General features: G+C 31.2%; 5 protein-coding genes across 5 annotated transcripts; 2 read left to right on the top strand and 3 right to left on the bottom strand.

Annotated features, from left to right (window-relative positions):
• Positions 1 to 614: 614 nt before the first annotated feature.
• On the bottom strand, positions 615 to 2,666 carry NHX1 (bifunctional K:H/Na:H antiporter NHX1; the record flags this gene model as incomplete). Its single annotated transcript, XM_064857270.1, has 1 exon — positions 615 to 2,666. One exon carries the CDS (start codon positions 2,664 to 2,666, stop codon positions 615 to 617), a length of 2,052 nt encoding a protein of 683 aa, XP_064716403.1.
• Positions 2,667 to 3,703: 1,037 nt separating this feature from the next.
• GUK1 (guanylate kinase) lies at positions 3,704 to 4,258 on the top strand (the record flags this gene model as incomplete). Its single annotated transcript, XM_064857269.1, has 1 exon — positions 3,704 to 4,258. One exon carries the CDS (start codon positions 3,704 to 3,706, stop codon positions 4,256 to 4,258), a length of 555 nt encoding a protein of 184 aa, XP_064716402.1.
• Positions 4,259 to 4,508: 250 nt separating this feature from the next.
• On the bottom strand, positions 4,509 to 6,326 carry PPN1 (endopolyphosphatase; the record flags this gene model as incomplete). Its single annotated transcript, XM_064857268.1, has 1 exon — positions 4,509 to 6,326. One exon carries the CDS (start codon positions 6,324 to 6,326, stop codon positions 4,509 to 4,511), a length of 1,818 nt encoding a protein of 605 aa, XP_064716401.1.
• Positions 6,327 to 11,325: 4,999 nt separating this feature from the next.
• On the top strand, positions 11,326 to 12,489 carry YHP1 (Yhp1p; the record flags this gene model as incomplete). Its single annotated transcript, XM_064857267.1, has 1 exon — positions 11,326 to 12,489. One exon carries the CDS (start codon positions 11,326 to 11,328, stop codon positions 12,487 to 12,489), a length of 1,164 nt encoding a protein of 387 aa, XP_064716400.1.
• Positions 12,490 to 13,090: 601 nt separating this feature from the next.
• RPS18A (40S ribosomal protein uS13 RPS18A) lies at positions 13,091 to 14,016 on the bottom strand (the record flags this gene model as incomplete). Its single annotated transcript, XM_064857266.1, has 2 exons — positions 13,091 to 13,484; positions 13,970 to 14,016. The coding sequence occupies 2 exons, from the start codon at positions 14,014 to 14,016 to the stop codon at positions 13,091 to 13,093; spliced, it is 441 nt and encodes a 146-aa protein (XP_064716399.1).
• Between the last annotated feature and the right edge of the window lie 451 nt (positions 14,017 to 14,467).

The raw sequence follows: 14,467 nt of genomic DNA, 5'->3' as shown, positions 1-14,467 counted from the left end.
ATAACTATTAACAACTTACAAATATCACTTCACAAAAAACAACAACAAAAAACAAGTAATTTATTGGAATGGAAGTTTTTTGTCTTCGAATGAGAAAGACTTGTGAAAAAAAAAGTCTTACATAATAATTACCACCTTTTGAGAATCTTATTAATAAATTACATTTAAAATGTTTGCTTAATCTATACTCAAATTTCTTTTTCTGGAAAGAGAAACACCACAACTTGAAATAAACGGAATGTAAAAATCTGACAAAATCCGACAAAATCCGTAAGATTATACAATAGTAACAAGTAAGTATTATAAATAAAAGGAAAATACCAAGGCGAATAAAGTAAACAATACTTAATATTAAGATGTAAAGTTAACATTTATTTACAATATTTTCAAATCTGTCTTCTTTGGCAAAAAAAAGAAAAACTTTTTATGTTTCTAAACAACCAAACTAAAAGAAATAATGTAGCAACATTATGAAATATTTGTTGTGAATAATAATAGAGTGTATTGTAATAATGTGTTTCTAAATCTAATAATTATATTTGAATTAAGAATGAACCAAGAACATTATATACACATACATACATATATTAAATTCGTGGGTATACTCTACCCAATTATCGTTGATCTCTTCTAAATCCAAGTACGGAAGGCGTATTCGACCTACTTTGATTTGGTGCATTTCCAGGATTATCTAAGAACACTGGTTTTAATACATTATCGTCAAGTGCTTGGAACCATTGAGAGTCAGAATTAAATATTCCATTAAATTTATTCTTTAAATTCTCTTTTTCTCTTTCAATCCTTGAACCGTTCATTGGAGTGACAGTACCACTTTGACCTTTAGCAGAATCTAATTCTATTTGAGATTCCACATTAAAATTATCCACTTCTCTTGGGAATAAAATTGGATCTTGACTGTAATTATTAAAAGTATTACCTGTTTGATCATTAGCAAGACTATTATCAGTAGCTGTAAACTGTGGAGAATCAATATTATCGTCTGAATATGATTGTCTTACTATCCGATTATCATTGAAAGTATCAACAAAACCACGCTCATTGCCGTGATTATTATCAATATTAATGTTATTGTAGTACGGTATATTTTGTCTAGTCGTCTCAATATCAAATTCGTCATCACTCTCATCATTTTCATCTATACAACCTGTTTTAATATTCATCATCTCTAACATACTAGCTGTAGTCCCTCCAAAAACAATAACAGTCAATACAACAACAACCAATACTGTGGCCAAAAAAGTAAACTTGTATTCACCTTGGATACCTAGTGCCAAAGCAACGCCGACGGCACCACGTAGCCCGGCCCAGAAAGTCATCATCTGATAATTATATGGGATTTCATCTGGGATAGCAAGACTTGTTCTTAACTCTCTTCTGGTAGCTCTAATAGTTTTCATTCTGTACAACCAATTAACGAATCTAGACAATGGAAAAACTGCACACCAGCGTGCAACACAAATAGAAATTGATGTTACAATAATTAATAGTGGTTTATAAACTAATTCCATTTCAGTGAATAATTCCAAACCAAGATAAATAAAGATAAAATTTTCTGATAATCTTGCTAACACTTGGAAGATATATCTAATAGTAATCTGTGTTCTTCTTGACATATTGTAATAGGCATAATGCTTTAATGTAATACCACAGAACAATAATGATACAATGCCTGACATGTGACAACCATTGGAAAAGAAATAGGACTCATAGGCAATTAAGAGAATAATACAACTTTCAATTTGTGGGTATCTTCTTACTTTTGAATGTTTTAAAATTAAAGCTATCAAAACCCCAATAAATACACCAATCATCAAAGATACAGTGAAAGTTATCAAAAATAATCCGACACCAGCAAAAAACGAGGATATTCCTGCAGGCTGGTCACGGAACTTTTGACAGGTCTCAAACATAACAATGGAGATGGCATCATTTAATAAAGATTCTCCAAATATAATTGTGTATAGTTTAGGGTCTACTTTGTAAGCGTTAAAAATGGACAAAATGGTAACAGGATCAGTCGCAGATAATGTAGCACCTACAGATAATGCATCGACCAAAGTGATGTTTACACTCTCTAATCCTAATGCAGTCCATATATATATTATGATACCCAGAACCATTGCAGATATAAATGTACCTGGTATAGCAAATGTGAGTATAGATACAATATTACTGAAAAAATTAACTTGATTCAGTTCATAACCTGAGTTTAAAATAATAGGTGGTAATAAAACATTAAAAAAATAAGAGGAATTGAAAGTGACAATATCCTGAATATAGTGGCCTGGTGTCATTCTAATAATGAGACCAACCACCATCCCATAAAAGATAGATAAAACTGTTTCATGAACTGCTCTAATTTTTCTTTGTGTCAAATAATAACTAGACCATAGGGCTGATATTAGTAAAAACAACATAATAAATAGAGCCCATGAAGAAAACATTTCTTCTGTAACAGGATTAAGATCAGCATCAGGATCACTTATTATTGGATCGATTGTATCAGGCGTATCTGGCATAGGTAACAGTTCATCTTCATTGTCATCATCAAGAATATTTCTCCCAGATAATATGCTTATGGCACTAGAAATTGTAAACTTGATAAATAATGTAAGGAAGTAATTTTGTAATTTTACAGTCATCATATAGGAGTTTGTTAATATATAATGTGTAAAAGTGTGTATATATGTAGACTAATAGACACGTTTTGTAGGCCACCTAGATATCTGTCTTTTTAGCTACCCCCTTTATCTGCCTGAGTAACTTCTTTTGTTAACTGATAACTTTATTATTCTTCGCCATTATCTCTTTTTTCAATTTAACAGATAAAGTGGAAGAATTTATGGAAGCTACTTAAATCCGTTGAAATAGAAGACAAAAACAAATAAATACATAAAAGGAAGGAGAGAGAGAGACTGCGAGAGAAAGCGGTGATATACATATGCACATATATCTTATAATACACATAAATGTATATTGCACAACCAAGCTAAAATGAAGAACACAGTTATATACAGATTATCACCTCATGTACTATAAGACATCAATAATAAATTATAGATCCCAGAAACATCTGCTTTATCCACTAAAAATTTGGTTTATCTGTCTTCTTCTTAACACATTCTACAATAAGATAATCAATAATATTGGTTTGATGTGTGGAACATCCTCTTGTATCTCAACCTGACATAAATAATGCCGTATGTCAGGGATACTTGTTTACCACCAACTTAACCGATGTAAACAAGAATCCAGCAACGGAACAAATACTATAGGATCATAGCGGACTAGCAAACAGATATAGATCCGGTGACATCAATCTATACTTCATCTTACAGATTCCACTTCTCCCTCAATTTCGTTCTAATTTCAATCTCACTTGATCTCTTCATTATTTTTTTTTATTTTCTGTTTAATGCAGGAAAATTGACAGAAAAAAAATTTTTATCCTAAAGGCAAATGCAAAAGCCTCGAGGCAAAAAAAATAAGAACAAGATGAGAAAAGCATCAACTATTGCTAATAAATAAAAGAGAAGCAAAAGGTCTATGGACAATTTGAAACAACCTTCTGTTATATAATTTTGTTTAATACATGTACATTCCCACTTCTTACGATTTTTATTCTTCTTACACTTCTATCTAACTCAAATAAAAACACTTGTACACTAGCTGTATATCTGCAATGTCTCGCCCAATCGTCATCTCTGGTCCAAGTGGTACCGGTAAATCCACTCTTTTGAAAAAATTATTTGCTGAATATCCAGATGTCTTTGGATTCTCTGTATCTTCCACTACAAGAAAGCCAAGAGAAGGCGAGGTTCAAGGTAAAGATTATAATTTCACCACTGTTGAAGATTTCCAACAAATGATTAACGATTCTAAATTCATTGAATGGGCTCAATTCTCTGGTAACTATTACGGTACTTCAATAGAGTCTGTTAAAAATGTTATTAATTCTGGCAAAACCTGTATCTTAGATATTGATATGCAAGGTGTCAAGTCTGTCAAAAACACTGATTTAAATGCAAGATTTCTTTTTATTGCACCACCATCTATTGAAGATTTAAGAAAAAGATTAGAAGGCAGAGGTACTGAAACACCTGAATCCTTAGAAAGAAGATTAGGTGCTGCTTACGCTGAAATGGAGTATGCCGATTCTGGCGCTCATGATTTAGTCATTGTTAATGATGATTTAGAAAAGGCTTACGAAGAAATGAAGAAATTCATATTCGAGTAATAAATAAATAAATAAATAAGTAAATAATTAACTTCATAGAAATATATTTTATTTTATAAAAAACGATAAACAAACAATTCAGAATATATTGTAACACTAACTATAATCTTTCTAATAGGTATATACAAAAACATCATAATTATCATTATCGTTATTGAGCAAATATCCACATATATATCTACGTAGAGATATAAAAGTATATATTTATACAAATGTAATGTTTGAAAGAACAACTTTTCCTACCATCCTTTTATTCATCTCTATAATCGGTCGCTCCAAAAACCTTATGTAAAAAGGGTTTCCATTGTTCATCGTTAGTACCTAGTTCAGCTGCAATCTCCATATAATCATGAACAAAAAGTGATCTCCCTTTAAACGGTTCACTGTCTTCTGACGTGTACTCAATTTCATATTTAAATGCTTTCTCTACTGCTTGCTCTTCGGTCATCCCATCCCTAACACATTGATAATAATCTTTGTTAATCTTATCTAGATCTGCATAATATTGGATAAATTTCATAGGAGAAAATAATTGTGGTTCATAAGCTGGTCCTAGTTCCATATTCTTCGGCATTTTCCGTGGAATGGTCTTATCATCTTTACTCACTGAATCCAAACCTACTTCCATTCCAATTTCTTCTTCGATAATTTGTTCAACTTTTGAAAAAAACTTGTCCCATGGTTCATATTCAATGGAATTACTTATCTCGAATTGCTCCAGCCCTGTAATATTATATTCCCACACTCTCATTGATGGATTAAAGGTTGGTATCACAGAGCCGGCAACATTAACAATCGAATATTTATATTGTAAATCCTTTGCTGTCTTAGGCAACTTACCTTTTCTCTTTCTTCTCTTTGGTGACAATTTTTTGGCCACTTTTTTGTATATATTACTTCTTATTTGTTCCATATACATTTCTTTCCCCTTTGGTTTTGATCCTTGTATCAAAAATGGAAGATCCGTATCTTGCACATTTATAAATGGATCATAGTCTTTATTATATATATTAACCAAAAAATCCCTTGATTCAGTACCATCTAAGGGAACAAAATGATCCATATTCATGTGACCATACAGACCACCAATGATAATGTCTCTATATTCATGTGTCCATAAGGTAAACTTGTGGAAACAACTCGCCTCCAAATTTTTGCTAAGTGGTGGTACATGTCCAGACAACCAAACTTTCATCCCTCTTTGCCTTAATTCCTCAAGAACATAACCTAACCAGATCAATAACTGATACCCAGGCTCACTTGGTTTCATACAGTTGTCTGCTAGTGGATTAGCCTTAAACATATATAGGGTGTTAATTGATATTACTGCTAATTTCCCTGGTATCACCTCTCTCATAAAGGATCCGTATCTATCAAACAATTTTTGCTGCTCTTCCGGTATGAGCCAATGCCACATTTTATAGAATTCTCTTGTTTGCAAAGTTGGTCCAATGGCAAAGACGTTGTGTGGGAAAACATCATTATTACCAATGCTAGGAATCAAACCAATCTCTAAATCCCTAGGGTTGTTATTTTTTTGGTCTTTACATATTTGAGAATAAAAATTTGTGGTGAGAAGTTGGTTCATATCGAATATTGCAGATTCTAAACGGGGATGATTGCGGTCATTATCGTGTCTCATATTATCACCTGTCCAGATGATAAAATCGATCTCATCCTTTAGATTTTCTTTTATCCAACTTATAGTCGATTCCATTAGTATTATGGGTGAATCACAACCCGACATGGGTTTTCCAAACTTGGGAGCCCAATCCCAATGATTATAGTCAATTCCCTCACCATCATTATTTCCATTGTTTGCTATAGGATAATGACACACTGAATCTATTGAATTGCCTTCACGATATAAATCATCGGGATGGATATCAGTGATGTGTAAGAACCGTCCATGTAATTTTTTCTTCACACCATTAGTACTAATAGTTTTGTTAATGGTAAATATATTTTCCCTTCCATTGTTATTACCTCCATTATATTGGCAAAATATAAAGAAAGTTAGAAACAAAAGCAACCCAATACTCGCAAGAAGCCTTAACCTTGAATCCATATCCGAACAGAAGAGAAAGAGTAAAAACAACTAAACTAAACGCTGGTTTCCAAGCCTCTTCTTCCTTTTCTTTTTTTCTTTTTTATCTTTATTTTTATTTTTATTTTTTTTTAAGTTACTAGAGTGTTTTCATTTAATTTGGTTACACTAAACACATAATAATCTCCACCTCAAAGCTACCAAGAATACATACTATGATATATTTTACTTATCATTGCCTTTTATTGAAAATTGTTTCATATTCTCCCCTGTACTTCCTTATCCCACTTGGTTCCTACTTGAAACAAACCTCGCATTCGAATGAATTTTTTTCACCTTCGCTCACAAAAAAAGAATCAAAAAGAAAAACAAAAATAAGGTAGTACGATAAAATAAAATGTTGCTTACATAAAGATTACAGATCCCCCCTCTCCCAAAACTGTGTATCTTTTCCTTTTCAAAGAATGATATCTTGTGTAATTTTAGTTTCCCCTGCCCCAGTAATACAACGCCTGTATCAATTAGTATTGGCTATGAACATAAAGGGAATTGTACTCTGGATTGAAGTTTCTTTCTAAACCCTGCTGTTTTTCTGTTGACGTACATGGGCATACTCTGTTACACAAGTTTTAATAGGCTTACAAACAAGTTTTCTTTTAAAATTCTTGAAATCTTAATATTGTAAAGAAAAGTCAATATAACAACACCTTTTTCATTAAATGAGAAGCCGAATGTTTTTAATTGAATCTTGATTTGTCCCCTTACCATTTTATCATAGACATGTAGGCAAATTAGTCTTCTTTCCCGAGAAAAAAAAAGGACATTTTAATATTAGATGCAATATACAGCAACAATTCCTCTAGATAAATATTTTTTTCATCGACTTTTAAAGAAAATTACTCATAGAAAGCGAATAATTGAAAGTACTTCTCGACCTTGTTCTGCTTTTTCTTTTACTCCCATTTTAGAACAGAATAGTCTTTATACTCTTTTACTATTATACTAAGATATAATGAACAAAATACATTTATGCATCTAACAACTTTGTATATTTGGATAATTCGAGATACTATCAAAAATTACCCAAACGTTTTTTTCTTTACTTGTTTTACGTGCCTAAGAGCAGGTACAAAAAAATTATTAATAATATAGGACTTCTGGCTGGCCAAAGGAAAAACAAAAAAAAAAAAAATGCAAAAATACACTAACAAGTGTATGATATGTAAAATTTGCTACTTAAAAATTAGATAGATCGTAATAATGTCCTGTCTGCAAAAGTAAAAAATAAAAACAGAAATGAAAATAATATAGTCTTCCCTTTAACTCTATTACTTTAATTAAAATACATAGATATATGTGTAGAATTATAGTATATCCAGCAAAGTCCAATCTTAATTATATTAGCTAATGAAAAGTAATTAGATTAAGTCATGTCCGTTTTTAATTAAAAAAAGGGTATTAGAAATTAGCGATCATTTAATTAATTAATAGAAACGCCTCAAGAAATCTTCTTTTTTTTGTCTATATTGCACTGATTTTAACAACTTTGGACATTTGAAAGCTTCAAAAGCCTTTTAGTGTTATCGGTAATATTAAATGACAAATTTTATCCTTTTTTCTCATTCTTTCTTTTTTTATTTTTTTTTTTTTTTTACGAAAAGAGTTCCATTATTAAGTGATCTTCGAGACAATTTTTTTAGGGGGGAGAGGGTTGTGATCTTGACAAATATAGACTTTGCATAAAAAACAAAGAATGTGTTTCCTTTTACTTTTTTTTTTTTTTTTTTTTTTTTTGTTTTTCTGTTTCTTTTTCATTATAATCTTGCCAAGAATTAATAAAATACAAAATTTAGAATAAAGAAGACAAACAAAATAATATTAAATAAGTGGTACGAAATAAACTAGGCCACTTTTTTTTTCTACAATTAAAATCAACTTTATTTCATAATAAAGATGTAAAATCCTTTGTTTTCTTATTTTCACACTCATTGCTCTTCAACAATATACGCGTAAGAATCCAAAGTTATTTTATTATATTAATATATTTTAAAACTTACGTAATAAATAAATAAACAAACAAAAAAAAGGAGTTGATAAAAAAAGAGATCATGAATAGTTTATATATAGTCAAACATATAAAATTGTATCATCCAATACGTAAAAGATCCCAAAACAGAAATCAATACGTGCAAAAGCTTACGAGCAACTTCTAAGTTCACGATGTCTGTACAAGAGAAAAGGAAAGGGATAGAAGATTTATCGTACATAATACTTGTAATAAAGACCATTTCTAACTCTTGATATTCTATTGTAAGAAGACTGATTGATAACTAATTAGGATTCAACACCACCTCAGAGGTTACACACTTCTAAAAAAAATAACAATAAGTATTTAGTTATCTTTTTAGTTAATTGAAAACAATCCACTTATCTAGCATTCTGCTAACTATCCCCTAAAATACTACAATTCGACAGCAAGCACTCTGGGCTTAACAGACAATTCCTCAACAACCAAGAAAAACAATAAAAACCATGGACAAACTCATGATATACTACTACTTTCATTGACTTAAAATTTCTTCTTTTTCCTTTTCCTCTCTCTCTCTCTCTTTTTTTCTTTTTTCTTGTGTTTTATTTCCCTCTCATCCTTTTTCTGTCTACTTTATTCACTATGTTCTAAAAATAAAAACAAAAAAGAATTAAGTCTTATATCATGTCTATTATTGTGATATCAGCATTTGTCCTATTTTACTTCAAAACCGTTTTATCAGCCGTTATCAATACTCTACTACTAGTCACCGGTTCTTTTTTCGCTAATTCTCCGTCCTCCGAATTGTGTAACAAACTCTAAAGGTAAAAATACGGCTATTTCTACTTTTGGAACAATAGATTGGTAATTAGCCTTTGTAACCGCACATGGATTTACTCCCGACATCAAGACAATTAGGTTTTTTTATAGAAAAGACTTTTTTTTATTCTTTTAAATTATAACATTTATAGGGTTAACACTCTTTTACATTTTTGTGTTGCCTCAACAACCCTGAAAAACAAAAAAACTAAAAAAAAATTATCCAAAAAAAAAAGAAAATTTGAGAAAATGGCTTTATCCAAGACATAGTGTAGAGGGCACAGAGAAAAAGACTACCAAGTTGTTGAATGAATTGAATTCATTATTTAAACGCTTTTTCTTAGCACTAATAATATGTATTATACATTTTTACCTCTAATTTTGTATACAAGTTTATCTTTCACTTATTTATGCCTGCTTTAGCTTTTTGCAAATAGAGGGTTAAACAGGAAAAAAATATTTTGAATTGAAACCCTGAGTAATAATATATGAGATGTTTCGAATTTCCATTAGATCATTTTTACAAGACAATACAAATTTTTTCTTCATTATATCATCTATTCAAAAATAGGAAGCAATTGTTCATATTGTTTTTCTTATTCTTTTCTTTTTTTTTTTTGTTTCATATTTTTATTTACTTGAAATTTCCCAACTTTTTTGATATCTCCCTCCTATGATCATTATTTTTTTTGTTTTCGTTAATGTCCTTTATCTCAAGAGGAAGGAGGAATTTTACATACAAATACCAAAAATATTACTTTTTCGAAAATCAAAAGAGATAACAAAAAAAAATAAAATTTTTCATTCTTGTTTCCACAAAATGAGGTGCATGAAAAATCAAACTTTTGTTAAACCCGAAAAAAAAAACAATGTGAGTACATGTCTGTATGTCCTTAACAGTAAAAGAAAAAAAAAAGCCCCTTTTCCAAATATCCATATGTCGTTGAAGTATACGTAAGAGAATTTTTCCAAAATCCTCCTCCTTCCCTCCATAATTCATTCTACCCTACATTGTACAGAAAAAAATTGCAAAAAAAAAACTTAACTTTACATTTATCGTATCTCGACGTATTGTTTTATCTAAGAAAAATAAGCCCGTTCTTTTATTTTGTTTTATTTTTATCTTCATCTTATTGTAGATAGACTATTGTTTAGAATTACATTATAATGAAATACCAAAAATATTTTTGTCTTGATCTTGTTTTTACTTTTAGCAAAAAAAAATAATAAATAATAAATGATAGAATTCACTATCATATGCATTCCCATTTAGGCACACAATCTGAAACAGACAAACAAATAGATTTTCATAATACATCTCTATTTACAATAATACACAATAATACATAACATTTACAATATTTACAATATTTACGTCGCTACTATTATTAACAGGAAAAATAATGTTTTCAATACCACCGAATTTTGTCTATGTATTTATTTCCTATTCAAGAAAATTGTCGTACTTCCCACTCTCCTTAGTTCGTACATACTTAAGATTGTTCATCACTCACATAACGCAAGATTTTGAATTTCCAGTTTTTCTGCTGTCTCTTATTCTTGTTGGTTGTATGCTTTTTTTTCTTGGCTTAAATTTCTTCTTTCTCTTTTCCTAAACATGAAACTCGTCCATCTAATGTACAACATATAAAAGAAACGCAATTGGAAACACTAAATTTGTCCAAGTTAAAAGCGATCTTTTAGTACATAACTCTTTTGTTCGTTCTGGCAATCCCTCTCTTTTCACTTCCTCCCTTCCTCTCCCTTCTTTTTTTTTGTCCTTTTCAGTTCCATCTTTTCTTTCTTTTCATTTCTCCTCTCTTTGCTTATTGAGAAGACCCACAAGTCATGAAATTATAGTCCATATCAAACTTTGTTGAATATAAACTATACAGCTTTAACTTTCCCCATCATTTATAACCACTCCCAGCTAGGACTTCTAACCATTTTCATTAACCATCTACACAGACACCCAAACTATAGTCTGCAATCCTACATTTTTTCTACTTAATTAATATTTTTAAATTTCTTTATCGCTTTTAAAAATTCTTCTTCATTTTTGCATGTTTTAGCTTTTTATTTTGCTTCTTAAATCCTGAAAAGAGAGAGAGAAAAGAATAAAAAAAAAGGAACACCTACATACACATATTCACACTATCTATTTATGATAATATGATGATGCTTAATAACTCAAATATCAATACTGCAATTACCTATCCAATGCCACCTTGTAATGCTGCACTCACTACTGCCGCTACCCTTCCTGCTCAAGGTTATAACGTATTAGGCCAACCTTGTCATGGTCCTGCTATTTTTATATCATCAGCAATGCCATTTGCTCAAGTTGGTGTGCCTCAAACAACTGGCACAACTTCAGCTGGTGCTACTGCCCCTGCCGCTGCCACTATCCCTCCTAATAATATCCAGAGTTTTCCAGCTATGAATTTGAGTGTTTCTGGATCTTTGACTAATTCTAATACCCAACTGCCATCTATTCAGAGTATGCTAAATTCAAATTTAGAAAGTACTACAGGTACTGATGCTGCTCCTGCACCTCTAACAAATGCATCTGCTAATTATTTGTCAACACCAAGCACTACCACTAAGAGATCGTCCGTCGCTTCTTCTGCAACTACAAGTTCTATCGTGCTACCTCCACTTGGCTTTACAAATTCGCCTACTCAAACTCCTGTCACAACACCTGTTCCCATATGTACCTCCATTCCTTCTTCTAGCCCTGCAATTAAAAACTGTACTCATGGCGCTATACCTGTATCAAACATTGATCAACAACATCAGTTACCACATCTTTCCACTCAATTTAGACCATGTGAACTCAATACAATGAACAATTCTGCATCTTCAAATAGTTTCTCTTCTTTAATATTCAAGGATAATAATTTAGGTCAAAAGATAATGACTAATCCAGTCTCTGTAAATAGTTCTATCACTAAACAACAAGCAATGAAAAACTTTTCGTTTGTACCCCAATCCAACGATTACCACATTGCTAAGAATGGTACCATAATGAAGAAGTCTGGCATACAGTCCAAATCTATAGTAGAGAGACCTTCAACTGTGTCTCCAGTTGACAATACTGATAACAATAGCCAAACAACTTCTCGTAGAAGAAGAAGAACCACTAAGGAACAAAGACAAATATTGAAGGAAGCGTTCAGAAAAAACAAAGCGCCTTCGAAAGAGGAAAGACTGTCATTAGCACAACAGTGTAATATGTCTGAAAAGGCTATTCAAGTTTGGTTCCAAAATCAAAGACAATATATGAGAAGAGAACAAAATTTGAGAGCCTTACAGTTTTTCCAGATAATCAGTTGATAAAATTTGTTCAGTAAACTATTTATATTATTTAGTTTAGCAGGATTAAATATATATATATATGTATCCTCCACCTCATTTGCATTTTAATCTTTTTATTCATTATTCTTGCTAATAGATATTCTTGTATACACTTGTGTACAATAGCTTCTTATTCTATGGGGCCATTGCCTTTAATTTAGGTTGTCACACGGTGATGGATGAATTTATTCCAAACGTTTTCATTTATGCTTACTTTACTTTTCACTTCATGAACATTTCTGCTTTAAAATTGAGATAACTTTTAGAGAGAGGTCAAAGGACTAACCAATATATAACACAATTAAAAAGACTTTTTTTTAAATAAACATAGAAGATTCTTATTCTTTCCCTTTCTTTACTCATTTAACACATCACCTACGACTATACTGCAGTACATTTTCGTGTATTCTTATTCTTCAACCTACCACACACGGCAAAAACCTTTTAATATACATATATATTTATCAAAAAAGGACCAAAAAAAAGAAAAAGATATTAAAAAGTGAGAAAAAGTTTCTTTAAGTATAATGTTATTTTATATATATATATAATACTAAATAATGAGAATCCTTTCCAGATTTTAACCTCTTCTTCTACCAGTGGTCTTAGTGTGTTGACCTCTAACACGTAGACCCCAGAAGTGTCTAATACCACGGTGAGATCTGATCTTCTTTAATCTTTCTAAATCATCTCTTAATTTAGATTCGACATTATTAGCCAAGGAGTGGTAATCCTTACCGTCAGCAATATCCTTTTGACGGTTTAAGAACCAAGCTGGAATCTTGTAGTGAGTTGGGTTTTGCATGATTTGAACAATTCTTTCTAATTCTTCTTGGGTCAATTCACCAGCTCTCTTAGATAAATCAACATCAGCCTTCTTACAGACCAAGTTGGAGTAACGACGACCAACACCCTTAATGGTGGTTAAGGCGTAAACAATCTTAATGTTACCATCAACGTTAGTGTTTAACAAACTATTTAAAAAGAGATATAATAGTCATTTTTTATTTTTGATAAAAAATAATGAACTATTTTGTTAGTATGATTAATGCTCTTAATTGTTGAGAGAACCTTACGTACTTGCTTGAGTAAAGTTAAAAGATAGACACAGAGAAAGCAATTAAACAACACACATCTTCTAATTATAATTATACCAATGTAATGCCAATCTACTTTTTATATTCATTCCATTTTGTTAAAAACTTTATATCACCTTATATCGTCAATAAATGTACTTTAACACCTTTTTCTATGAAATTTATTTATTTCATTCGATCAAAATAATGAACTACAATATTTTTTTTTACAAGCCATCAGCAAACACTATTACATATAAATTACGACTACTTTACTTATTGGTTATGTAAATACCAAACTTCGTTCTTAATAGATCCTTAATATACCTCTTCTATTATGTCTAATCCATGTTCTTTTCTCTTTTTATTTTAAATAAACATACCGTAAAATGTGTTGGAAGGAACCTTGTTCTTGGACAACTAAAGACATCTTTTCTTGGCTTTTCCTGTACGCTACTTGGGTCTTTATGCTTAAGTGTAGCCTGCAATAACGGTTTCAAGTATTACGTACGTTTTGTACTGAATAAGCCGTCTTTGTCTACTACTTTATGATGGACAATACCACGGGGATGTCACGGATTGATACAATGCCAGCTACTATCCATATCCTACAATCGATATTAGCACCTTACGCTACTACCTACTACTCACTAAACCCACATTACAACAGAACCAGACCTATCCATATTCTCGCAGGTTCCAAGGAGTAAAGCCATCTGTGATAGTGGAGGGAGTAGTTTGTTACCATGTATTCGCATCTACAGACACAATTAGCAGTAATGATCCACCAAATTCCTTGAAGAGAATAAACATTATGACTGGATGAGGTATGGCTGGTACTACTTAGCCAGGATCATTCTTGGATGGAGACATTCTATCTA

This window comes from Arxiozyma heterogenica (assembly GCF_036370985.1).
Source record: "Arxiozyma heterogenica strain weizmannii chromosome Unknown scaffold_11, whole genome shotgun sequence".
Taxonomy (NCBI): domain Eukaryota; kingdom Fungi; phylum Ascomycota; class Saccharomycetes; order Saccharomycetales; family Saccharomycetaceae; genus Arxiozyma; species Arxiozyma heterogenica.
The sequence above is the reverse complement of the archived record's forward strand: the minus strand, read 5'-3'. Positions and strand labels throughout refer to the sequence as shown.